Raw genomic sequence first — 25,873 nt, 5'->3', positions numbered from 1 at the left:
GGCAGAGCGAGAAGTTGGCGGCGGCGGCGGCGGGGGGAGCGCGGAGCGGCGGGAGCGCAGGTGAGCGGCGGCCGTGACGGAAAGAGAGGACCCCCACCCTGGGAACGGCGGGGTGCCGCCGGCCCCGTGGCAGGCACGAGGGAGCGTGTCCCGGGGGTGGGTGCGCGGAGCTGCAGCCCTCCGCGCCGCGACCCCCATCCTTCACGCTGCCCGGTGTCTCCTGTGCTGCAGGTGGGCCCCGCCGCCCCCCCCCCCGTCACCCTCCAGGAGCAGGTGAGCCACTGACTAACGCACATTGTGCTCTCGGCGACTCCACTGTGCGTGTGACAGCGGCTAACCTGCTCCTCGGACATCGCTGTGTGGCCACCTCGCCTCGTCTCCACGGACCCGCGCCTCGACGCCACGATGCCTGCATCCCCTTCCCGCCACCCAGGTGAGGGGCTCCGGCCTGCAAAGGAGTCGCCCCTCCCCCCCCCCCCCCCCAATCCAACGCTACTGCCCTGCTTCCAGCGGTTTCCCATCCTTGGCCCGGCAGACCCTCTGACATGCCCTGCAATTAGCCGCGCTGCACGGCAGGGCGTGAAAAGATTTAATGCTTCTTGCAGCAAGGCTCGGTGCATCTGGTGGGAGCAGAGATGAGGGGAGCGGGCCGTGCCAGCACGCGGGTGCAAAGAGTTGGTGGTAAAGTTGCATAGGAGGGATGGCATGCCCCCCTCTCTCCTCCCCTGCTCTTCTCCAAAGTAAATAAGTGCTAGTGGACTCCGTACCAAGTTAAAGGAGACGCTTCATCCCAGCTGGTGACGTCTTGATACCCAGTCAGTGACTAACTGAACTGCTATTGCCAAGGGTGTGTTAATAGAAGAAACTGTGCCTGGTATTGCCCTGGATGAGTCACCTTTAAAGAGAGACTCTCTAGTCTAGTCTGTTACATGAAAAGCAGAAACGAGCCTCTCTTTCCTTTTTCATTGCCATTTTTTTTCCCATTCCGCCCCCTTGCCTTTGCTCGCCGCTTTCCACTTCTTGCGCCAGGGTTCTGTCGGCCCCCCAGCCCTGGCTGGGCATTGGCAGAGCTGCCTCGTGCGATCGTGCTGCGATGTCACACAGGGGACTCTTGACTTCATGGCCCTGAGAGCAGTGAGGCGAGCTGGGCAGGGACTCCTCCAGCTGCCCAGGGTGGCCATCGCTAGAAACAGAGGAAGTGATGAGGCAGATTGCTTCTCATACAAAGTTCTCTCTTGCAATTTTTGGGCTGGTGAAGAAGCTGGGTAGTTGAAAAGTGTCTTTTTTGAAGCACAGCACAGCTTTGTCAGCAGCTTAAGCTCATAACAGCCAGCTAGGATTCACCGCAGCCTGCCAAGGTTCCCCGAAAGGGCTCGGGTATTCCCCTTCTTGCTTGAGCTGCTCACGTGTAGCCCTGGACCATCATAAAGGCTTGATCCGAAGGAATCGGCAGTGCTCTGGTCAGTAAGTATTTAATTGCACAGAAGGCAGAGCAACATCCTCTGTACGGATAAAGTCTCTCAGGGAGAAATTTTGCCTGTACCCATCTCTCCTGCCTGCGCTCATTTGTCATTTCTTCCTCTGGGTCCCAGAGGAGCATCTGCTCTTCCACAAGAAAAATCAGCTCCCTCTGTGGTCCACGCAGACTGGGTGAGTCCAGGTTCTCAAAGATGCTGGAAAGAGAGGAAAACCACCTGAATTTACCAAAGCTGCTTTCATGCTTGTTCAGAAGCTAAATGGGCCTTTTTTGATGGTGGAGGGGGGCGGGATGGGACAAGTTTGCAGCTTTCTCAGCCCCAGAAGGCTTGCCTCCTTCCTAGCTACACCTACAGCATCTTCCCGCGTCTGGTCCTGAGCAGGCAGGAGCACACCATAGCCACATGGAGAGCAGGGAGAGGGGGGAACCTGGTGCAAAATAAACCCATGTACAAGTGTGTCTGCGAGCTGAAACTGAAGTCCCGCAGTCCCCTACAACCCCATTTCATAGGTGGCCACACATGTAACAAACCTGTATCTGAAAATGAAGGTTCTTTGTTTCTCTTTGAAGAAATAGCCCTGCATTTGGGACTGTGCTGCCTGATGACTAACCCCTGGAGATGCCACTGGCAGAAGCAGCTCCGCAGGTCGCCTGGCAAGACTTGTCCCAGTTCCCATGAGCAGCACCGTGGTATGAATGCTTTCAACTTCCTGCTACCTACGGAACCATCCTGTTCAGCTCCAGTAAGCAAAGGCAAGGGGTTGAAGTGAAGTTTGTTTGGTTTTGCTTTTTTTTTTTTGTCTCTCCAGTAAGCAGAGTGGGGGAGAGCATACAGCTTGATTCCTGTTTTTTAACATTCTTGTTGCATGATTCAAAACTAACCTGCTGTGCCGTCACCTGAAGTCTTCAATAAATAGTGCAAAACCACTGTTTGGGTGCTTATTAACTGTAATCCAGGCGCTAGACCAGCTGTAGAGGAAGGCTGTGCCTTCTCAGTGACATGTGTAATGTGCGTTGCATGCCCTGTGCCTCCCATCTCTTATTTTGCCTCTGTAGCCAGTGAAGGTGGCTTGAAAAGGAGAGTAGAAGGGTGCGACCTGGTTGTCCCTCAAGCAGAAACCCCAGCATCAGTGCCCTCACCCCTGTCCTAGCCCAAGAGCCCCAGAGTGCTCCTGAGCAATGAGAAAATACACCAGGGCTAAGATGTCCATTAATTTCATGTTTTTCAGTAGCTAATAAACAAATTCATAAGGTGATACTTAGCCTGGTAACAAGTAGTTGGGTGCTAAAAGCTTTTGCTCAGAACTGATGCTGTAAGATTTTTGGGGAGAGGCAGGGGTGTGCCTTACAGGAGGAGGAGGAGATGTTGAATGTCAGGCCCATTAAGCTGAAGGGACTCTCTATGCTCCTCAAAGGTTTTGTTCTCATTTCAGTGCTTCACAGAGAGAAGCGAGCAGGCATAACGCTTGAAGCACCATGCTAGGAAGCGCCTATCGTGTTCTGTCTATAAGATGTGCCAGTGGCAGGTCCTATGTGGGGAGCCTCGCTGAAGAAGCAAGCTGGTCTGTGAAGAATAGGAGTACATAAATTGTTTAAGAGGAGTCAGTTAGTTAAATGCAAGCAGGGACTTATATAATACATCCTAAAAAAAAAAAAGACAGACTTCTGCTGGCAGGAGATTCCGTTGGGAGAGAAACTTGCTCATCCATAAACAAGAAAATTTCCCAGCCTCCTCTAGTGCTTTATGATATTTTTTTTCCCAGGGCAAGGTAGAATGCACTCAGTCTTTACCCTGAGACAGAGAAAGGAAAACCATCATAGGGAGAGCAGACAACATTCCCTGCACGGACATGCATGCCAGCTCAGATAGCTTCCTTGTCTCCACCTGCAGTGAACTACCCTTGTAGAAACTGCGTGTCCAGGAGCAAGCAGCAGAGCATCTGTACACCACTTGGGGAGCAAAACCAACAGGCATTTTCTCCTCCAGTCATTCACACCTTTCCTTATGTAACTGGTGCTGAAGCGTGTGCTTTAAAAGCTGCTTGCCAAATCCAGGGACTGGGAGGCAGCAGAAATGCTTCTAGAACTCTAGATGAAATTTGGGGGGGGGGGAACCCAAACCTAAAGGAACTTGTACAAATGCACAGCTGTGAATTGGAGGTGTTTCAAGTGTCTGCAGCTGTGCTGCCCTTCAGAAACTGTACTGGCCTGGGGCAGCACTGGTGCCCTGACCACCATCTGCAGAGGATGCCTGGCTTAACAAGCTGACACAGTCCAGGGTAGATGATGAGGAGCTGGGAGCCATTTTTCTTATGCAATATTAAAAAAAAAACCCAAACAACAACAAAAAAAACAGATAGTGCAGAGAGGAGAGGAGCCCCAGGGAGGCTGGAGGCGGCTGAATTACTCTCCTGAATGGTGCCTTGTGCTGACAGAGCCTGCAGATTGATTTTATTTAGAAAGAAAAAAAAATGCTGGGACTGTTCACTAGTGAAAAACAGGTATATCCTCTGCTTCATCATTTTTGGGTGGCACTGGAGCTGGCAGTGAGAAGCATCTGAAGAGGGAGAGGCCCTGAAGCCCATTCCTGCCTGCCGCGGGAAAGGAAGAAGCTGCCCTGCAGCGCCTGAGGGATGGGGGGACACGACTCCCCGCTCACCCAGGCACAGCATCCTTGAGCCACCCGGTATGCTTGGATCCCTGCCTTGCCCGCCAGCCAGTTGTTCCTTCTCCAGTACGCGCCGTACGCTGGGCTTTTGGTTTGTTTTTTAAGGGAAAAAACAATAATTTATTTGCTTTGATTTAATCTCATAACAATGAGTAATTCCTTCCTACCGCTCTGTAGTGGCCTAGAAAAGGACAGCATCATCTCCACTGTAGCAAGAAGGCTTCTCCCAGGGCATAAAATTTTAATTAGGAACAATCATGCAGCCTTGAAATGGGAATTGTGAGCAGCAAAAAAGTCAAACCATCAATAAAATATTCAATGGCAGAAATGTATTATTGACACAGCCTTTAGAGCGGATAAAAGCGGAAAGGCGGGGGAGCCAGAGTGGGTATCGAGCCTCGCTCGGTTAAATAACACATGGGGACCTGCATGCTCACTGTGCCATTGCATGCCCCCCCCACGCCGTGAGGAATATAGGTCACCTGTGGGTGGGGAGTTTCCCAAGGTAATAAATGAGTTTGATTAATGCCTCTCCCCCCACTGCACTGTGCACCATGGCAGGGGGAGAGGCGTTAATCAAAGTAATTTATTACCTTAGGAAACACTGCTGCCTTTGCAGCAGCTGGGTGATGGTTTGTAGGACACAAAATGAAAAAAAAATCTGCAAAATGCCACAGCCTTGAGCTGAAAAAACAGTGTTAGCCCCCGACCATGGTGTTCTCCCTAACCCCACACCTGATTCTCAGACCTCAGTGGGGGACATGGCCAAGTTACACTGTCCCCCATCCCATGCAGCCGTTCCAAATCCTGCATCCCAGCCAAGGGGCGTCAACTGCAGGGTCAAAATCTGCTGTGACATACATTTTTTAAAACCTTATTTTTTTTCCCAAGAAAGAGTGGTGCTGGTTTGGCCTGCCAGATCACAGCTGAACAGAAATAACCCACAAAAATAATAATCAAATAATATGTAAGCAGAAGCACAGGGCAAAAAATTCCATGCAAAATCAGAGATTCAAATTCATTTTCTGCCCTGTTTTTCCCAGTGGGAGGTGCTGTAAGCAATGACCCTTTTCTCTTTATATCCATTTATTTTGCAGAAGGCAAAGCTACAAATGTAGCTTCCAAAAATGAAAGATCCAGTTTTTAACCAGCAGAAGTCAGTTTTTCAGGGCACGCAGATGACTTCACGTAACATCCCAAAATCTGGGCATGTTCAAGCCAAGTGAGTTTTCGGAACATGTTTTTTTGGGTGTTTTTTTTCCCCCCAAGCAGCACTGAAACACTCTTTACAACCTCCACCACCCTCTGCTTCTCTTCTTAGCAAGGTGGAGTCTCATTTTAAAAGCAAGGGAGTGCAGAAAAGGAGCACAAGCAGCCCAAAAAGCAAGCAAGCAGAGGAGAAACTCCTTAATGCGACTGCATGGAGCAAATGTATTTTTAACTCATTTTTCCCAAGATATGCAGTTTGCAGAGGGCACAACTGAAAAAACAAAACAACCCCCAAACCCACACCTCTCCCACTCCCAGATTCAAAAAAGACAACTTCAAATTGCATCTCCCTGCTGTGGCAGCTCTCCAGTCGTATCCGGAGACACAGCTGTGTCAGCGCTCTCCCAACGAAGCAAACTTTCCTCTGTTACCACTTGACCAACCTGCTGAGCTGCAGTGGCATCTCAAAAATCAGCTTTGAGAGGGGCACGTCCCCAGGGACCAGAGCCCAACAGAGTCTCGGGAGATGCCGATGGAGAGCGAGAGCTGACATTCTCACTTGTGGTTATCCAGGTGCAGACAGAGGGGCTTGAAGGTGAATGGGAGGTTTCCCCCTTACCTGCTCCTGCCTGCAGCCAAGCACCATCCCCTTTGCCTCCTGTCCTAAAATGCTTCGAGGTGCTGCTGTGCATTATTAAAACGCTGCCATGTTTCATCCCAGGGATGGCCGCCCTCTCACCGGAAACAAGTTTCATCCGCTGGTTGTAAAGCACTTTGCGATTTAAAAAAAAGAAAAAAACAAAACAAAACAAAAAAAAGCAGCATATGCATAAGATACATTTGGTCATAAAATACTTACAGCTTTAATTTGGCAAATGGAAAGAGATGGCTTGGAAAGGAAAGAGGCAGCTGCGGGGTACGCAAACCACTTGGATGTGCCTGTTGGGCACTGGACCAGGAGCCGGTGGGGACGGCTTGCCCTGGGCCACAACAGCACGCTCACTTTGCTCAAATCCTTTCCCAAAGATTTATTGAAAATTGAAACTGCGGCACACAGGGTTACATTTGTATGGGGAAAGTGGGGTTTTACGGCGAACACTGTGCCCGAGTCACATTTTTTGCATACGACGCATTGAACACAGGCTCGAGGACCTCCTGGACAAACCCATCCCCTCCCCAAACTGCTTTGGTTTCGCAATTAAAATACAAGGTGACCCACTGGGACAGATGAACAAAAACCGAGAGTAACTACTGGCCATCAAGTAAAAAAACCCCAAAACAAATCAGTGAAATGTCACCAAGAGCATTTCAGTCCTGCTCCCCACCTGAGCCGGCACTGGGGAAGGGCTCATTCTGTGATTTTTTTACTTTAAAAACAAGTTGAAGAATTAAGTGGATTTAAGAAAAACAAGCCCCTGCTGTGTGTTCCCTGCTCCCTTGAAGCCTGGTCTGTTGCACTGTGGAAAGGGGGTTTCTACTACAGATTTCTTATAATAATAAAAAAAGAGGGGGGCAGAAATTTGTCTTAAAGCTGCTTTTGTGCCTTCCCTGCAGCCAGAGAAGAGGCTGTTTGTCACGGCCCCACTTGCTGCTGCGAGATGCTGTAAAACCCATTAACTTGCTCCATCCAGGTGAGTCTCCAGGCAAGTCTCCACCTCAGCTTCGCTCCCCTAGTCAAAGGAGCAAGGACTTTTCCGAATGCAGGATGGGTCTTCTGAGGAGGCTATGTGGAATGGGAGTGCCTCTGTTTTCTGTTGAATATAGAAAGCACTTCAAAAAAATAGAAGAAGGGGTCACTTCCATCTGCAGGGGAAGAGGATTGCTTTGTGTCATCAGTCTCTGGTTTTATTTTACAGTCTGTAAAAATACTCTGACCGTCCACATCCATTCATGATATAAAGCAGTAAAAAAAAAAAAAATAATTATATATATATAATATGGTTTATTTATACAGTTACACTTGCAAGGCAAATTGATCCTTCGCTGGCCGGGCCCTTCTACCTCCAGATGCTCTGCCTGGTTGATACGACTGTAAGACAAGACAAAAACAACCTGAGCAACCCCATCATGGTGGATGAGCGCTTGCAAAAAGGGGAACGGAAAATGGGACATACCTGAGTGCAAAGCCCAGACTGGGAGATGGACATGCAGATGCCGCAGCATCTGGTGAGATGGGGATGGAGGTTTCGGGCCATGAGGATGGCAGAAGGGTTTTGCTGAGAGGATGGTGGCATGGGTAGGAATGGGATGCCGGGATGCAGGCAGCATCGCCACGGCAGGCAGGGACATCACAGCTTGCTTTTGCTGCACCCAAAAATGTGGTGCAAGGTGGAAAAAAGGTCACAGGAGGTGGAAAGGGTTTTGGGGTGAACAGGTCCCCAAGATGGAGCAGAAGTGACTCCCATAAAAGATGGGAGCCAAATCCTCCCCGTCTTAACCCTAGCAAGGTCTTAGCCCCGGGGGATGCAGGGCAGCAGGAGAGGGGACGAGAAGCATCCTCCACAGCTCCTGGCAGGGCAGAGAGCCGGACGGCCAGTGTGTGGAGCCCCTGGCAGCAGAGCAGAGGCTGCCAGGGTGTAAGCTTTGCTCTTCCTAATGGCATCTATAAATAGCTCCGGCCTCCCGCTCCCAGCACACGCTCGCTCTCTGCAGCCTGTTTTGGGCAGCAAAAACCTCTTCCTGCTTCCCACACATCCTCCCCAGACCAGCTCGCACTCCTGGGAGCCCATGAGGACATACACACCTTCGGGGTTCAGGCTGGACACCAGGGGCTCCGGCAGGGTCTTGGGATGGCTGAGGAGCTGCTTGGTGCTGGCCCGGGGAGGTGAGTCGGCACTGGCGGTGGGAGGAAAACCTGCAGGATGGGGAAGAACACCTGGCTCAGGCAGCACTTCTACCTCCTCCCATGCTTACCGGGCATGGCCGCTGCAGTGCCGTGGGGCAGCCACATCACCCTCTCCAGGTGCTCTGGAGGAGAAATGGCTGGGTCCCCGTTTTCCCCATCTCCTTCCATGAAAGCCCCCCACCGCCTCCCCTCATCCCTGCGATGATGCGGACATGGCCCTGGGCACCACGCTCACCCTTCCCTCGCCAAACACAAAGAGGTCATCAGTGGCCAGAGCCCGTCCCCACCAGCCCACAGCCCCCAGGGGCTGATGCTGGCCCTCGGCCACCTGCTTTTTGCCACCACTGCCATGGTGGCATGCAGTGATACTGCGAAGGAAAGCTCCCTGCGGCCGCCCTGGCCCCAAAAGCAGCAATGCAACATCCAACCCCTGACCATGGCTATGAGCAGCCCCGACGCTTCAATGGGGTGGAATAAGGAGCCCCAGAACTGGCAAGCCTCAGAAAGACCCCCGGGGTGGTGAGTGACTGCCATGCCAGCACCAAAACCCCATCCCTGCTGCCTAGCCTCAGCACCCAGGGCAGAACTGGCCAGGCTTTGGGGCCAACCCCCTTGGAGGGGGAGGCAGGGAGGAGGCGGGGGTCCCGCAGAGCAGCCCCGCCGGCCGAGCCGGCAGCAGCATGCTGACCTCCGTTTCTCCGGCAGGCTGGCAGCTCACGCGGGCTCGGCTCCGGCTGGGCATCCTCCTCGGACCTGGCCTGCAGGATGGTCACCGTGGCCCCCGTCTGCTGAATAAACTGCTGCAAATTACACTGCCTCAGCTCCTTATTTAACTCCTCCAGCTCTTGGGTCTGGGCCTGCAAAACATACACCGAGGAGGGGGACAGGATGAGCTGCATGTGTCCCCCCCATGCCCCAAAAACAGCTGGCATACACCCCCCGGGGCTGCTCCCCCAATTGGGGCTCACCCTACTGGAGCCGGCAGAGGGGACCTCGGGGGTACTGCAGGGTGCAGGGTGCCCAGGCAGCGGGGATGAGGAAGGTGGTGTTTTGGGAACAGCCCTGCTTCACTGCATCTCCACAAGAGGGTGCGAGCAGCCATCAAACGGCGGCCGCCGTGCTGCTGGTTGATGCCAGACGCAAACGAGATGCTCAAGAAGAGATGCTGGAAGCATGGCCACCCTGGGGAAGGGTGGCTACCACTGCCTGGCTGGGCAAAAGCTTCTCCCTTTTGCTCCACCAAAGGGGACCCGGTGGGCGGAGGAGAGGTGACACGCAGTGCCTGGACCCCCTGATGCCAGGGGGAGACAGGACAGGCGAGCCGGGGGGGCATCATGGCTCAGCCCCGCACTGTGCAGCCCCTGTGATGAGCCCAAGCCCCCATACAGCTTGCATGGTCAAAAGGCTTCATGCACAGGCACCACAGGGCCCTACGCTATCCCACTCTGTGACTCCTTTATCCAAGATGACATTGACCCTTGTGCCAACACCACTGACCCCACATATGGACCATTTGCTCCAGCACCATCGTCCATGCCGGAGTGGGGTGATGCTGTGCTCCCCACGCAGCAGCCAGCAGGAACCCCAGCCCAGATGCAGCTTGCATGCAGAGCGATGGATGTGGAACCCTATGCTGGCTGGGCAAGAGCGCTGGTGTGCCCCCGAACAGCAATCACTGCTGCTGAGCCACCTCTGTGCACCCCACCCCACGCTCGCCGGCCAGGTGGGCCAGGACCAACCCCACTCAACCCATCAGCCCCATGCCACCAGAAAGCTGGTCCCTTCCCCTCCTGAAGGTCCCACCACCCCATGGGGCTGCTCAACCCAGTCCTATCTACCTGCAGGTTCCTTTCAGCTTCCTCCAGGGCCTTCTCCACGCTGGCTAGGTTGCTCTCCAGCTGGGTGCCTTGCTTGACCTTGGCCTCCAGGTCCCTTTTCATCTTGGCAGCCATGTCCTCCAGCTCTGTGGGGCTGGGCGCAGGGGTCTCCTTCCCTCTCTTGGCCCTTTCAGCTATCTCCCACTGGATCTCCTCCTGCAGGGCTTCGGTCCGGGCGCTCAGCTCATAAATCCTCTGGGTGTACTCTTCCAGGCTGGCCCGCAAGCTCCTAACCCGCTCCTGCCGCTCCCGCTCACACTCCTTCTCCAGCCGGAGCTCGCTCTGCCAAAACTCCTCCTCGCCCAGCTCCGTCTCATTCCTCTGGACCAGGTGCTCCAGGTAGAGGATCTCATCCTCCTGGTCGGCGAGCCGGCCGCGCTCCCAGAGCCGTAGGTCCGTCTCCAGGGTGTCCCCATGGGCCTCCAAGGAATGCAGCTGCTCCTGCTGCCACAGCACCCTCCTAAATAGCTCCTCCTTGGAGGGCTGGACAACCCCACCACCCTCCAAGTCCATCCCTTCCCGTGCTTGCTGCCTCCAGCGGCTCACAGCGAACGGGTCGCCAGGGCCTGTAGGACCCAAGTTGAAGGTCATGGATTTTTTCGGCTCCCGCGAACGGGGTGCATCTGTACCAGGGGGCCTGGGCTTGATGGGCAAGCTGGCCCGGATGAACGTCCTCTCGGGGGCTTGGGGAGTGCCCTCGGAGGAGGGCCGCTCGGCCACGCTGGGGCCCGTCCGCCGCAGGACGAACTGCACGTCGTTGGCATACTGCCCGCACTTGGCCAGGGACTCCAACGGGCATTCCAGCGGCAGCAGCTGCCGCTCCTTCTCCCGCAGCTTCTGCACCAGCACGTAGCGGCCTGTCTGACCTGCCGGGAGGAGGTGAGAACATCAGATGGGGAAAGCCATGGCCAGCAGCCGTGCGCAGAGGCTGCCGCCCCACGGCCAGCAGCTGGTGACATCCCCACCGCCCCAGAGCAGGACCCTACCCACCCAAGGTCTCCTCTTCCAAGGAAGCACCTGCAGATGGGTCGTCCCCTCGGCAGATGCCTCCACCCGCAAAGGGGCAGCTCCCCAGCAGATGGAGATGGCTCACCGATGGCCCGTGCCAAGGCGATGACCACTTCTTGGCAGGTGGTTTGCTCTGAGACACCGCAGACGACCCTCTGGATCCCATCCACCCAGACCTTCAGCTCCATCCCCACAGCTGCTGGGCCTCAGGCGTGCTGGGTCATTGCAGGACGGGCTGCCTGCAGGGAGAAAAGAAACCAGGTTTCCATCCCAAACTGCTAACGAGGAACATGAGAGCCTTTAAGAGCCGCGTCATTAAATCATCTTTAATGTCAGCATCCCGTAAGGTGTATCCTAGACCAAGCAATTGCTCGCTGCTGCCCTCCATCCATCTCTGCAGCTCTCCCTGTGCACGGATTGCATTTTTGTTGATATTATTAAAACACTACATTCATCTACAAAAAAAAACCAAACCAAAAACCAATACACAAAACCCCCCAACGTGGTTTTTTTTTTTTGCTCATGTCTGGGCAGCAGGTCCAAATATTCCCGTGGTGGGAAATGATGGGGTTTGTGCGCCTACACAGTGCCCAGAAGACGATGCCCAAGTTATTTCTGCTGCGAGTGCAGACTTTTAATGTGTTTACTGGACTTTCACTGTGATTTCTCTGACAATTTGGCAGTGTGGCACCAGGGGATTTTCCAAACAATAGTGGAAAAGGTAGAGAAACTGCCGGCTGCCCACCCTTGCAACTGGATATTGAGAGAAGGTGCAGATAATGCACATTTTAATCTATTTACCTCCACCGCAATTTATCGAAGGGGGATTAAGAAATTAAAATATAGCCTCTTTCTGCACAAAAATGTGACCAAAGGTGGGGTTTGGGAAGGGGAGCCAGGCACGAATGCCCGCGGCGAAGCTCGGGCTCCCGGGGGATGCTTTGTACAACACCAGGGCCCAGCCCAACTACCACCCAGTGGTTACTTCTCCTGTGTTAAAATAACACCCATTCGCCTGGGTGCACCCAACTCCTGCCTCTTCCAGCAGCTCAACAACTGTGACAGCCTTAAAAAAAATGAGAAGAAAAAAAAAAATTAAGCACAAGCTGTAAAAAACTCAAATATTTGAGCTTATGGTGTTTTCAAACACCGTGCAAACAAATATATGTCTTTTTTCCCCTATAACACTGTTTTTTCCAGCATCAGGCTTGTCCGAAAGCCCTGGGTGAAGGAACATGTATGGGAAGTTTCCAGGCTCTCTGTCCAGAGGGTCCCAAACCACGTTCCCAACCTAAACCGGCTGGTTGTGGCCTCTCCACCCCTGAGCTCCAGCCCTCCCAAGTTTGCAGCCAGGCTGTGAGAAAGCTCAACCTCAGGTTAAACACCACTTCTTGCTTATTTTTTTGTTGCCTGCTTGAGTAATCAAAGGAAGAGCTTGAAGGGTCCCGCCTCCAGCAATGAGGGATTTTAGCCACAGTGTGAGAAAGGCAAGGAGAAATTGGGGAAGATATGGCTTGGTGAGGCCGTTTCCCGCGGGTGCTGCGTCCCATTGGTGCCACCCCCCTGCCCACCTCTGAAATGTGGGCACGGAGCAGCCACCACAAATACCTTGGTGCTGAGCTCATGTTTGCCTTGGCTGGGCGGCTGGGGAAAACCGGTGGGGGTGAAGGGCACCTTGGGCTCGGCCGACTTCCCTGTGAGCCAAAACCACTAAAATTTGCAAGGTTTAGCCCAATTTCATTTCAAAGCTGGGTTTTGGCACCGCTTCCCCCCACCCTGTGCATTCAAGGCTGCAACCGGCCCCCGGTACAGGGCAAAGTCCAGGTGCTACCGCGGCACCACCCAGCTCACCCCGAAGCCACCGTCCCTAACCCTGCCGTGGCACCCTAATACCAAATTTGGGGTAGCAATGCATCCCAGGGAGCATCGCCCCCACCCTGGCCAGGGACCTGGCTAGCATTGAACCCTTATTCCCCTGCCCCGACCCCATGGGGAGGCCAGAAGCTTAAAAATAAATAGGAAAAAATAACCCAGCCGGGTGAGTCGTGTCGCACAGCCTCACCTTACCCAAAAAATCCAGTGGTTGCCGAACGCTGCCGAGTGCGGGAGTGGGATGGCCGCTGGCATGCCAGTCCAAGGCACCTGTTTGGGTTCAAACCTGGCACCAACCTCCAGCCCCGCCTCGGCCAGCCGCCCCAGCAATCATTTACCAGCAGCCAGCGCGCGGCACACTACCACCAAAAAGCTGGGAGCGGCAGCAGCAAGCTTTTCCCCCGATAAAGGGGACCACCTCCCCAAAAAGCAGCCGGCGCATCCCTCCCACCCCGCACATCCCTTCCCCCTGCATCTCTCCCTGCCGCATCCCCCAGCACCCCAAAATCCAATTGTTTTTATTATTATTTCCTTAAATCCTTGCAAGCGCAGGGGGTCCCCATTAACTGATCGCTTGCCGCAACCCCTGGGGTTTTTGGGGGTCACCAGCCCCAGCTAACTGCTGGATACAGGGTGTTATCTGCCCCTTGCAAGGGGGTGGTAAATAGGGCTTGGGGCTGCTCCCTCCTCGCCACTTCCCAGGGCAGGATCAGCTCCCCCAGCCCACCCAAAACCAGCCTGGCTGCCCCTCTTCCCCCAAAGCCCCGGGATCACGGCAGAGCTGCCGGGATGAAGGCAGCTCATCCTCATCTGGGGGGGACCAGTGATGCTCCTCGTACCCCCCAGTCCCTGCTTGGGCTGGGGGGACATCACAACCTGCACGCAGCGTCTCGTCCCAATATCCCACTGCACCAGCATCACCCTGGTTCAAAAAAACCCAACAAAGCACCCCAAAAGCCACCAGACAATAAACCCCAAAACTTCCACCTCGCCCCCAGCATGACCTCTGCTGTAGCCCCCCCAGCTCTTTACCATCACTCATTAAAAAATCAGCAGCTGTGGGGAGGTCTCATTGCTCTGCTCGCAAATATGACACCCCCCCAGCTTTGCTGCCTGCTTTAATTATTGGGTGCCTTTGTTACACCACCAGGTAGCGAAAAGGGCTTTTTTTGGGGGGGTGAGAATCACTTTTCTTGGGGAAGAAGCGCTTCTCAGCAGGAAGCCGGTTTCCAGCTGCCGCTGCGTGTATTTGCCCTAGGAGGTCACTTTGATCATGAACCAGAAGTGCAGGCAGCTGCCAAGCCCTGCTGGCTGCCCTGAAAACAGCCCAGGGAAGTGAGCAGGTGGCTGCGGGCACCAGGATGGATGACGGTCACTCCCAAAAGTCACTCTCATTTTATTCTTATTTCTCCCCTCCCCCACTATGGATTTCTAAATCATTTTTATTGGAAGCAGATTAACAAAGTGACTAATTTTCTGCTCCCTTCCCAGCACGATGGGACCTAAAATTGAGGGTAGGGATGATTCATACTACGACTTCAACAAATTTCCTAACTGGGAGTTGGAATTTCAAATGCTGACACTAAAAAAAAAAATTTTAAAAAATTAACAATCTTAGATCTTGCACTTTGTTTCCTGGCACTGCCATCTCCCAGCTCCCCCGAAGCTGTTGGGCTAAAGGAAGAGAAGACAAAGGAGCATTTCTGCACGTGCGGGAGGATGCATGTTTTGTGTAGCTCCTGAAAACTGCCATCCTGATGGCTGCCAGGACTCACAAGGGTTTGGTGATCTCCCTGCACCTGAAATAATACATGGCCAGCCAAGAAAACTGGCCAGTCACCCTCCTTACAGAAGCAAGGACTGCCACTGATTTGCAGGGACCACCCGCCACATCCCCCACAGGGACTCTCAGAAGCCGAGACAGCACCTTCCAGCCAAGGATTGCAAACACTTTGCAAGTGACTTTTTCCCATGTTTTGACACACACAAGGAAAAAAATAAAAAGCCTGTTAGAAAAAGAACAATCTTGCACCCAACAGCAAGGCCAGCTGCACCCAAACGCCTCTATCAGAGCTTCCAACAAGCACCATCTGGGACGAGCATGAAGGTTTTGAGCCAAGCATCCTGCCAGTGCTGAGGTTTCACCCATTTTTGGGGGTTTGCTTGCCTCCCTTGCTACATCCACCCCCTGGCAGAGAGCCAGGCATGGGGTTGGGCAGGCAGGAGAGCAGTGGCACAGGGAGAGCGTCCCAGCAAGCCTAATTAAAACTGCAAAAAGCCAGCAGACTAACCTTTCGGGTCAGGGTTTGGGCTGGGCGTAGAGTTATAAAGGCTCATAATAAATAAATAAAGATGTATTTGTACTTGAGAGCAGACTGTGATGAGCCCACCATCCAAGGAGGACCAAGGTATCCACAGGGACCAGCAGCTCTGCGTCCCTTTGGATGTGCTCCAGGCAGATGCTGGGGTGCTCTTGGTCATTTCACTCCTGCTTTGAACCTGACCCTCTTGCTCCTCTCCTGACCAACGCCAGGGAGGACGATCATCCCAGCTGCATGCAGACACACAGGTAAAAAAGAAAACAAAACCCAATACATGAGTAAAGAGCAAGTGGTGAGGGAGGAGTGGCCCTGTGCTGCCATCCTGCATGCCGGAGTGCTGGCAGGCTGGCCGTGACTCACCGCCACAGATCAGCTGCTGTGATGACGCATCCATCAGCTATTTAATGCTTCCTGAGGTCCCTCCCTGTCCAAAGCACCAGACCCAGCTCCTGGGCACTGAAGGGAAGAGATGGTACTTGCCCGCCCGCTGAAACCTTCTGGTGGGACAGAAGCCTTCCCGTTACTCAGGCGTGGAGAGGTGACCCAACATGGAGAAGATGCATGGGGAACCAAAGCCTCCTGACAGCGCTCATCCTGCAGCAGGTTGGAAGGGACGGGCCGTGGTCCAGGCTCCCCTCCAGCCCATCGAGAGTATCCTCCTGCCTCGGGTCCCTCTTTTGGAGCAGCATCACCTGCCCTTGGCTGGGGTGTTGCAGGGATAGAGCAGCTCTGCTGGGCTTTCCATGCCATGTCCATCCCAGGCCAGAAGGTGATGCCACAGTCCAAGGTTGAGGCCGTGGCCAAGGGTTGATGCTGCTGGTGGGTCCAACACTGGGCAGAGATCAGCCTTGGCAAGGCTTGGTGCTGTGGCTCTTCCTGGGATGGCAGGTCCAACGCTGGGTGGAGATGATCATCCACGGTTCTGAACGAGCTGTCCATGCAGCAGACTCTGGTGACCACCGATGGTCACTGTCACCTCAGCAGTAGGCACCAGGCAAAGCCCTGCCCGCAGCCACATGGTGCAGGACCTTTCCACGGTGCCATGCTCGTCCTGAGGATGCTGGCCCCAGAATCCTGAAGGGACACCATCACCTGGCCCGGTGGAAAGCAGCCAAGAGGGCCACGTCCCAAAGAGGTCATTGTCCTCTCCTGCAGCATGGGGGCCATCAGGGTGCAGGCAGGACACAGGCTCCAGCCCAAGGCAGCAAATGGGTTACTTCATCCCAGTGCAAAGAGCTGACAGGGGTTAAACAAGCTGAAGAGGTGACAAACGAGTCCTGCCAGAGTGGTCACAGCGGCAGCTCTTCATCCTTCTGCCGTCACAGGGAGGGTGTGCAAGCATTACTCACCCCCCAGGCCTATCAAAGCCTCTAGCTCTTATGCAAGGTGGCCGCAAGCACCCAGGAGCAAGGAAGCAGCAGTCACGGGGCTCTAATTCACACCCAAGTGGCTTATTTAGGGGTGGCCATAATGGTCCCCACATCCTTGTTCCACCCATCATACCCCATCCAGCTCTCTGCTCTGCCATGGTGCACCTGACAGCAAGCCCTAAAAATCAGCAAATTACTGAAATCAGTAATTTCAAAACCGCATGAGGGCTTGACAGACTCCGCTTTTCTCCCCTCCTTCACACCCGGAGAAACCCCAGGTAGGGACAAGGATAACCACTGCAAACGTACTCTGAAGGTGCACCTTTACCAGAGATGTGTTGACGGATCCCAGCCTACACGCACCCCCGGGCTCCATTGGGCTTCAATAGCAAGCTACTTCTGCTGGGGGCATCTTATGATGCCTAATGCATGCTCGGCATTTGCAGAAGTTACATCCATGTTTCAAGGGCTTTTTGCACCCAAAGGAGATTGAAGAGCCAAGACCAGGAAACCTAAGTCCCGTAGCCTTTGCATGGCTCAAGAGCTGAAGCATCACTTGAGCCTGAAGCCACAGACCACTGCTGAAGTCCCCCGGCACCCCAAGGGGGACGTGTCCCACACATTAGGATTGTGCAGGAACTGCCCAAAGAGACAGATTTCTGGAGAGCCATAAGCACCGTGCCAGCAATCCCCCATTAAGAGCAAAATAGAGGCTTTGGGATTTTCTGCTCTACTTCCTCCCCAAAATTACAGACCCACACTAACATGCCTGGGGTGTATTGGTGAGGCTGGCCGACGCAGGGCAGGGTGGGAAGAGCCAGGGACAAATTCTGCCCAGGGCTGCGACATGGGATGGGGATGGGCCTTCGGGTGACGGCCTTCAGCAGGGATTTAGGGGAGGGAGGCTCCCACCCCAGCCGATGCGGAAGAAGCTCACCCCATCCCAGCTCCGCCTGCAGGGATTTCTCTCACCATTTCTTTCACCCAACCTTTTGGGTCTGCTACAGCATTGCACCCACACGAAGGCTTCAGAAACAGCACTGGGAAGGAGCCGGGGAACTTTTTTTCTCCTCTTAAACAAGCCAAGATTTGTGGTCATGGCGGGCCAGCGTTGAGAGCCACATTGAAACATCAAGGATCACAGGCAGCAATGACATTTCAGGGATGTATACTAGCCAGTCCAGCCCGCAGATGAGCAACCAACCGAAAGCTCATTATAAATTAAAAGAAGGAAAAAAAAGCCTTCCACCTACTGCACACGCTCACATTACAGCATTTCAGCCTGGAAGGGGAAGGATCACCTTCCTCACCTTAATCCATCGTATTTCTCCCTTGCAGCACTAATGGTTACCATCCACAGGGGGAAAAGAGCTGGCAAGGCTGGCTAGTAAAGTCTGCCATAAAGATGGCAGGTTTGCAGATGAAGGTTTGCAAGGGAAACATTGGCAGCACCTGCTATTGCTGTAACCATTACCATCAACTGCAGACACACAAGTGAAGAGCAACTTCATGAAAGCAGCTGAGAGTAAATTCATAGTTTCTTCTCAAGGGGGCAAAGCAAAATTAGCAACGACATGTAGATTAGAGGGGAAAGAAGAAAGGCTCTTTAACTGCCACGCTCCTTTTTTCTCGTGCAACTGAACCCGTCTGGATGCCGAGCCCAAGAGGAGATGGGGAAGTATTTAGGTGTCCAGCTTCCAGCAAGGCTGGGTCTAGGTACCCTTGGGCTCTAGGCTGACCTAGATCAGCCTTGAGGATTAGGGGTTGGATTTGAAAATCTTTCAGGGTGGAGTCCGATGCCTAATTTTTCCCTAAAACTACTGCCTTTATTTTTAACACAAAAAAATATAGTGCTTGCTCTTCAGCTGCCAAGGCACTGCTGTACCTGCAGCCGCTGCCCAGCTGTGAGCCCCACTGCAGCAGCTCTGGGATGCTCAAATGCCCATTGTCTTTGGGCAATGACTCACAATCCAGCTCTTAAAAGCCAAGCTCTGAGAGGTATTTACCAGACCATCCGCACACAAACACAACCCCAGCACGCATCTGCCAGCAGGTCCAGCATCTCCGCTGCGTTCATCTTCCACAGCAGTCATCAGTGAAAGCACGATGCAATTTGTGACTGTTCTCCCGTTATTACACGCAGCCCATTCCCCAAGTCAGAAAATAGCTTATATTTCTCATCACGCGGGATGCACAAGGAATGCTGCAAATCTGGAGATGCAAGAGCCTGTTTAAGCCTTGGAAATACTCTGAAGCACCCAAAGTACCGGCTTTCTCCTCCCTAGCCAAAGAGGACAAGTGTTTCAGTTTCCTCCAAATTTCCATTTTTTTCCCCCACAAGGGCAAGACCAAAATGGGGAAAACCCAACCAATGAGCTATTTCTCCCAGTGCCTCCAGAAAAGCCAGAAACGACCCTCAAAGTGCAGCTTCCTCGTGATGCTCACCCAGTCTAGCCCAGAGGATGAGATGCACTTTGGCTACCTACAAGGCAAGCAGAGACAGGCGCTGACCTGCCGCTCTCCCCGTCTCATCTCAGAGTGATCGAGGATTTAATTTCCATAGGATTACAGGAAAATTCAGGCTCTGCACCTCTCCTCCGAGTAGGACCAGGGACATGAAAAAGCCAAATGACCTCCAAATATTCTCCCTCCAACCTGCCTTCCACCCTCCTTCAGAAGAGCTGGCGTCAGCCACCAGCAATCCTCTTTCCACTCCAATTCTCATCCTAGGGGAGAGGGTAATTAACAAATTAGCAAATGCAAAACTGGGGATAAACCTTCCAGATTTTATTTTCCACTTCCAGAATAACTCACAGTTTCCTACCCTGCTTCAGAAAGCAGCCACATGCCAAGGACACACTGCTGGGTCTCCGGAGGAGAGGATGCACTGATGAATATGCAGGTGCATGCTGCCACGGATATTTATTTATAACTTTGTAGGATTAAAAAGACCTTTAACAACCATTTGCTGAGAGCTGAAATTGCTCCTTTCTTTCTCTCACACACACACACACACACACAGATGCAGAGTCAAATAAACAAGAGACCCAGAATTAATCCAGGCTGAAACCTTTGATAAGGCACTTGGGTATTTTAGAAGTCTCTGCTTTCACACTACCTGGCACATGATTAATTAGGTGGAGGTGCTATCAATCCCTGCCTGAACCCACCCAGAGATAATAAGCTCTTTAAAGCACTAAAATGGAGGCGCATCTCTGGAGAGGCAACTCAATCCCCTGTCTGGCACTAAAACGCAAGGGGCCATTCATGAGGGGGTACCAGTCACTGTCCTTCAACAAGTGATGGAGATCACGGCTGTGCGACCAACTTTAATCCCCCAAACTGTCTTGCTGGGAGGCAGCGAACCTCTGGCTGAAAAGGTTTTGGTGCCAGCAAAGGGCTCCATCTCCCGCTCCACACATAGGTGTCCTCCTTTCAAATTCTGGGGGTCAAGGGTTCCGCTGGCACTCAGTGATACCCGAAGGACTGAGATGGGATGGGAACTGGTGCTGGGGACTGCGTCAGCTCTCCCGCCTGCACAGAGAGGAAGATGCAATAAAAACATCTTGGTTTTCCAGAAGCATTTAGGAGCTTAATCCTCATGCAACTCATGCTCACCTGGGGTCACTCTGGGGAAACTCAGCCTTTTAAACCTCCTACCCCAGCTTCTTTATACTCCCAGCAAGTCATTAAAAAGCCAAATGCATTCAAAGAGGACAGCACCAGGTCCAACGTCGCAGCCTGGGCAATCCTCAAACCGTGTTAAAATACTCCAAAAATTTCTTGAGGCAAAATAGATTTGATAGACAAGCAGTCCTAGGTGTGCAGCATCTCAAAGATGCAAAGCAATGCTGTTTCTAGTGCATCCACTCCTGGGTCACAGGGATATTTCCCTGCCAGAGTGGGAGAGCAAACGTCCTTTTACGACACAAGATGCTGAGTTTATAAGATTTTTAAAAGACTAGAACAAGCAATAGAATAGGACTTTTTTAAAAAAAAAAAAAAACCACAAAAAAACCCAAACCAAACAAACCCTACAGGAATCCTTTCTGTGGTACAAATCCCTGTGCAGATACAGCATTTTTCCCCACTGATGGTGGGGCAGGTGGGAATACCTTGGATCAGGTAGGACGTGGTACAACCTGGTGCCCAGGCTGGGTTAGCCCTGGGAAAGCCTCGCAGAGCTACCCCTTTGGGATGGGACCTCAAGGACTCGAACTGCCCCGAGAAAGCCCCATCCCAGAGGAATCAGGGCAGGGAGGAAAGGAAGGAGAGACATTCTCAGAGCAAGCCTGGGAAACACCTGACTTTCTACAGGCACAATCCATTAAGCAAAGACCTGGGCATACTGGCCAAGAGCCCAAGGAGACCATGAGCTGCTTTCTGACAATTAATTAAGCTCAAGTTGTCCCTTGGAGAAGCAGGGCAGGGTTCATGTTGCAGGAACCAGCCAGCACCTATCACAACATGCAAAGAGGTAAAAGCCCATTGCCTGGTCCACCCAGCCTTCCCACCACAAGTATGGGTGGCTCTTTGCAGAAAGGAGCACTGCCACCTCCAAACATTGCCAGAACTTGGAAAAGAAAATAAATAAAAATCAGCAAGTGAAACCAGCAACCACAAAGCCTCCAAAAAAACCAACCCAACCCATCTTTATTCTTATCTAGAAATGTCTGTGGTGTTCATCTAACCCCCTGCACACCACCAGCCGCCTCAGGCAAGCATCCAGAGGCAGAGACTAGCTCCCTGCCACACACTCGCGCCTCCCAGGGAAAGCAATACTCCTAGCAGGAATCATTAAACCAGCAAGAACCCTAAAAAATGCTCTCCCCGCGATCCCTCAGCTGGGCAGCTTCACAATACTAGCTGGGTGCTCACACCCCTTGCCAATGGCTTCCCCGGGCTGGCAGGAAAAGCAGGGAGCAGAGGGGAGGCTGTTGCTCGCTGGGCTTCTCTGCTGACCCAGCTATGCTCCTACAGGATCCTACAGGTGCCTCCAGAGTCCCCACGCTCAGGAGCACAGCGCTAGGTCTAACGTCATGGGGGACCTCCACGGGGGATGCTGGACCCTAAAATGCTGTTGAGAGCACTGTGGCATCCCATCACCAGTTCTCCCAGTTATGTGGGAGGCACCTGGAGGGACATGGGGACGTATGAACACTTGGCTCTTAAGACCAAGAGCTCCAGCAGGTCCTGCGCTGCAGCAGGGGAAGCCTTCCCAAATTCAGGCAGTGCTCAAGTGCCCCAAAATTTCCAGCTCAGGGCTGATTCACCCATGTCTTCAGGTAAGTAGTGTTGCAGGGTTTGGGGCTTTTTTTTAATCCTTTTTTTTTTTTTTTTTTTTTTTTTAAGCAACGAGTTATTCTAGATGACTAGCCTGGGGCAGCTGGAAGCACCACAGCCCTCAAGAAAGTGCTGACTCCAGTCCACAAAAAGCCAGATAATCAGCTGCTTTTAGAAGCTCATGAACTTGGCATCTGAAAAATGGAAGGGCATAAAATTGTTAGCAATCATTTACAATAATAGGATTTTGTTAAAAACCTTCCGTGGAGACACACTTATGCCTTAATTTGACCACGCAGGTTTACAAGGGCATAGACAAGCTGGGACAGATCGAGGAACATCCCTTAAAAAGATGCTCTTAAAACCAACGCATACACGCAGAGCTAATACTTAAAACATCCCTCACGCCTTTATTTAAACTCAGGCACAGAGCAACCCATCGTCAAGCAGCACCTGGCCTTCTTCCTAGCTCACCACAGCACCCAACATCGCATGACTCGAGGAAATACTCTGCTCTTGAAGCCTTGGCACACACATTATGGCCTCCAAGCCAGGGAGGATCAACCCCTTGTCTGGATTTGGTCCCAAAGCATCACCCCCCCCCCCCCCCCCCAACACATGGGGATCAGCATAACATGGGCTTTGGTCACTTCAAAGCCACCGCTGGAGGGTTTTCCCCATAGCAGAAGACACAAATGGGACAGGGCAGAGAGATGTTGAAAGAACATGGATGAGATGAACCAGTGGGTACCCTAGCAGATGCACTCAGGCAATATATCTCTGCAGCACGTGGTGACAGTGAAGGTAACCATGACATGTCTCCACTATCGAGGTGGACAGCATGCATGTTGCCGGAGCACACCAGCTCTCATCCAACCCCATTTTACATCCAGTCCCCAAAATACTTTGGCACAGAAGCTCCTCTATTTGCCTGGGCGCAGTAAATCCCTGTATCTTCAGCAATTACACCACACTACCTTTTTTGGTCAAGTCATATTTCAAAGAGCAGGGAAGGGAGCACCCTGGGATGATTCAGACCGGCCGTCGCCACACTGCTTCGGCCAGCTGCCACCCACTGCCAAAAAGTTTGGTCAAGCCTGGCAAGCTCCCCAGCATGCTCGCTGGGGCCTGCGGGTATCCAAAGCTACCAAGCGCAGCTGTAACTCGCTTTTCTTAAGCATCAGGAAAAAAAAAATTAAAATAAATCAGACTTCATTCTTAAGTTGTTTTATTATCTCAGGGTCAGACTGTTGCTCAGGTCCCCCCTTCAAGCCCTGGATAGAGCTAACTCCCACATCTCTCCAGCACTCATTTGCAAAGAGTTGTATTTTTTAGAGCAATCGGCATCCCCTTGCCAGGAAATTTCAGAGGGCAGGACCCTTGGACCCACAAGTGCTCAATGCTGCAATGTTCCGGGCACCCGCAGGTGCTGCAAGCCACGCTCTCTGGCCTTGCAGCTTTCTGTGAAAAGGTGGAAGAAAGGCTTTAGGAAGATGTATGCACGTGGGGGTGCTTCTCCATTTCCATGCTATTTCTTTCCAGAAGCTGCAGGGAAGCCAGTGGAGCTATGCCGAGAGGGAGGCCAGGCACCATGCTCAGGCTTTCCGGGCAGATAACCAGGGTGCTGGAGGATTCCTGGCATTCCAGCGGCACCGTCAGAAGGTAAGAGCATCCCCCCTTCCCTGCAGCTCCTTTCCCGAGCAGACACCGCCGGCACTGCCCAGTAGGGAAGGCAAGCAGCATTCAGATACGCTTCCTGCTCGTAATCACTGCAGCTACAGCACGTGCACGCACATATTTGCTCTCTTCTCCCTAAGAAGAGCTGCAGTTCTTGCTGCATGAGGAGCGTGACCCCACACAGCTACCCTGCGAGGTGAACGGACAGGTGAGCGTAGCATCGCTGCTCCATCCTGGCCAGATCCAGCGACCCTGCCATCTGACAGGTGAGGTCTGGCGTTCGTGCTGCCACATGTTCTTGGGGCCCGATGCCTGCCTGGCAAGTCTTGGCAGAGCACAGAGTCAGGGCCCGCAAACGCACCATTAGCACCGGCATCCCTGGAAGCCAGCCCTGGCTTACTGCAAGGAGCAGCCAAAGCTCCCGTCTTGCCTCTTAGGATCATTTCTCACCTGTTTCCACCTGCCTCTTCCTAATTTCTCCCAAAATCAGCCATCCTGAGGGGAGTGCTGCAGGCTGTACCGGAGGCAGCCACTCTGAGTGAGAGGTGCACAGCCGTGACCCCTTCCTCCACATAATACCACTCTCAAACCCACGTTTGGGTTTTTAACCTGCAATTACAAAGTACTGTTGCAGGGCAGGGAAAAAACAGGGAGAGGAGTTTGTTCTCCCACCGGCAGCGAGCCACAAGCGGAGTTACGAAACAACCTGCCGGCAGAGTTCACGGAAGGCATCAGAAGTATGCAGTGAGAAGCCAGGCTCTTATCGAGGAATTTAACCCCTCTGCTGGTGATGTCTCTGAAGGGAGGAAAGACAGACAGCTTTACCCAAGAGGTCTCTAAGGGACGACGGACAGACAGCTTTGCCCAAGAGGTCTCTGAAGGGAGGACAGACGGACAGCTTTACCCAAGAGGTCTCTGAAGGGAGGACAGACGGACAGCTTTGCCCGAGAGGTCTCTGAAGGGAGGACGGATGGACAGACAGCTTTGCCCGAGAGGTCTCTGAAGGGAGGACGGATGGACAAACAGCTTTGCCCGAGAGGTCTCTGAAGGGAGGACGGATGGACAGACAGCTTTGTCCCGTGGATGCAGACTGCGAGGGGGGGGCTCCTGGCACGGGTAGCCGAGAGCCCCCATCACCTCGGCCGCTCCTCCGCTGTGGGCTCTGGCCAGCGTTTTCAGTGCTAACCGGGACCACGATGCCGCTCCCTCCAGTGGGGCTTCGGCGGACCACGCTGGTGGCAGGAGCTGCTGGGGTTGCCGGTGCCAGCAACCGGTGCCCCGGGCAGGCGGGAGGCAAAGCCTCCCAGTGCTCGACCAACCGGGACACGACCAGCACGGGCGGCAAAGGGGCTCGGGGTCTCGCCGAGCTGCTGCCGAGAGCCGCTCCCAGCACCCCAGCCCGGGCTCTCGTTAAGGGATTTGGGCTCTCTGCAGGCACTCTGCCCCCAAGTCCCCTCCTCCACTCCGTACGCCAGGGCGGGTCGTCGCACTTCGCAGCCCCAAAATAACGGGGTTATCCCCCGCCGCCGGTGGGCCCTGCCAGGCGGGCGAGGCGCCGGCTGTCCCGGGGACGCCTCGCTCCGGGCAGACCCGGGGCCAGCGGCCCCGCCGCCGCGGCCGCCGCCGCCCTCCCCGGGGCTGCTCCCGGGGGTGCCGGCCCAGCTGCGGGCAGGGCCGCGCCGCGCCCCGGTGCTGCAAAGCGGCGGCGGCCCCTTGCCGGGAGGCCCGGCCCGGCCCGGCCCCACCGCGCCGGTGCGCACTCACCTGCCGCCGGCCCGGCGGCTGCGGCTCCGGGTGCGGGTCCGCTCCTCGGCGGCGGCCGCTCGGCTCCGGCCCCGCCGCGCCGCTCCGCTCCGCAGCGCGGAGCCGCGGCGACCTGCAGCCCCGCCCCCTGCCGCCGCCCCGCCCCCCCGCCAGCCCCGCCCCCGGGCCAGGTGAGCGCCGCCCCTCCCCCCGCCCCGAGCGCCCCAAAGCGTTACAGCCTCCGCGGTGTTTTTACGGAAAAAAGTCTCGAATTCTCCTTTTTTTGAAAAAAAAAACAAAACCAAAAAAAAGTCTCAAATCCTTTTTTTTTTAAAAAGACCCCTTAAATTCTTTTTTAAAAAAGGCTTAAATTCCCCCTTTTTAAAAAAGAAGTTTAAAATCCTCCTTTAAAAAAAAGGTCTTAAATCCTCTTGTTTGTTTTACTTTCTAAAAAGGACTCTTAAATTAATTTATTTTTCAAAGTCTTAACTTCTACTTTAAAAAAAAACCCTTAAAAAAAGTA

At 53.5% G+C, this 25,873-nt stretch overlaps 1 protein-coding gene and 1 long non-coding RNA gene across 7 annotated transcripts; one reads left to right on the top strand and one right to left on the bottom strand.

The window, feature by feature from the left end:
• Positions 1 to 9,003, top strand: LOC142040235 (uncharacterized). 4 transcript variants are annotated; one of them, XR_012653133.1, is made up of 6 exons: positions 1 to 60; positions 232 to 433; positions 2,048 to 2,220; positions 6,909 to 6,985; positions 7,309 to 7,520; positions 8,905 to 9,003. It is a non-coding gene; the product is annotated as an uncharacterized LOC142040235 (long non-coding RNA). The 4 variants fall into 4 exon arrangements; XR_012653132.1 differs by adding an exon at positions 8,058 to 8,178 and having other exon boundaries at positions 6,909 to 7,520; XR_012653131.1 differs by having other exon boundaries at positions 6,909 to 7,520.
• Positions 6,368 to 25,494, bottom strand: RASSF7 (Ras association domain family member 7). 3 transcript variants are annotated; one of them, XM_075047835.1, is made up of 6 exons: positions 25,372 to 25,494; positions 11,170 to 11,323; positions 10,038 to 10,942; positions 8,888 to 9,056; positions 8,098 to 8,208; positions 6,368 to 7,383 (listed from the first exon to the last, which is right to left on the bottom strand). In XM_075047835.1, the coding sequence occupies exons 2-6, from the start codon at positions 11,270 to 11,272 to the stop codon at positions 7,352 to 7,354; spliced, it is 1,320 nt and encodes a 439-aa protein (XP_074903936.1). In that variant the 5' UTR covers positions 11,273 to 11,323; positions 25,372 to 25,494; the 3' UTR covers positions 6,368 to 7,351. The 3 variants fall into 3 exon arrangements, with proteins under 3 accessions (XP_074903936.1, XP_074903937.1, XP_074903935.1); XM_075047836.1 differs by lacking the exon at positions 8,888 to 9,056; XM_075047834.1 differs by lacking the exons at positions 6,368 to 7,383; positions 8,098 to 8,208 and having other exon boundaries at positions 8,498 to 9,056.
• Positions 25,495 to 25,873: the final 379 nt, after the last annotated feature.

This window comes from Buteo buteo, chromosome 16 (genome assembly GCF_964188355.1).
Source record: "Buteo buteo chromosome 16, bButBut1.hap1.1, whole genome shotgun sequence".
Taxonomy (NCBI): domain Eukaryota; kingdom Metazoa; phylum Chordata; class Aves; order Accipitriformes; family Accipitridae; genus Buteo; species Buteo buteo.
Note: the sequence above shows the minus strand (reverse complement) of the source record. Positions and strands in the feature narration are given on the sequence as shown.

Coding starts and splice junctions, on each gene's coding strand:
- RASSF7 (XM_075047834.1), bottom strand. CDS start 11,272: ATGGAGCTGAAGGTCTGGGTGGATGGGATCCAGAGGGTCGTCTGCGGT. Junction 10,943..11,169: donor CGCCTTGGCACGGGCCATCG/GTGAGCCATCTC, acceptor TCCTCCCGGCAG/GTCAGACAGGCCGCTACGTG. Junction 9,057..10,037: donor AAGCTGAAAGGAACCTGCAG/GTAGATAGGACT, acceptor TATGTTTTGCAG/GCCCAGACCCAAGAGCTGGA.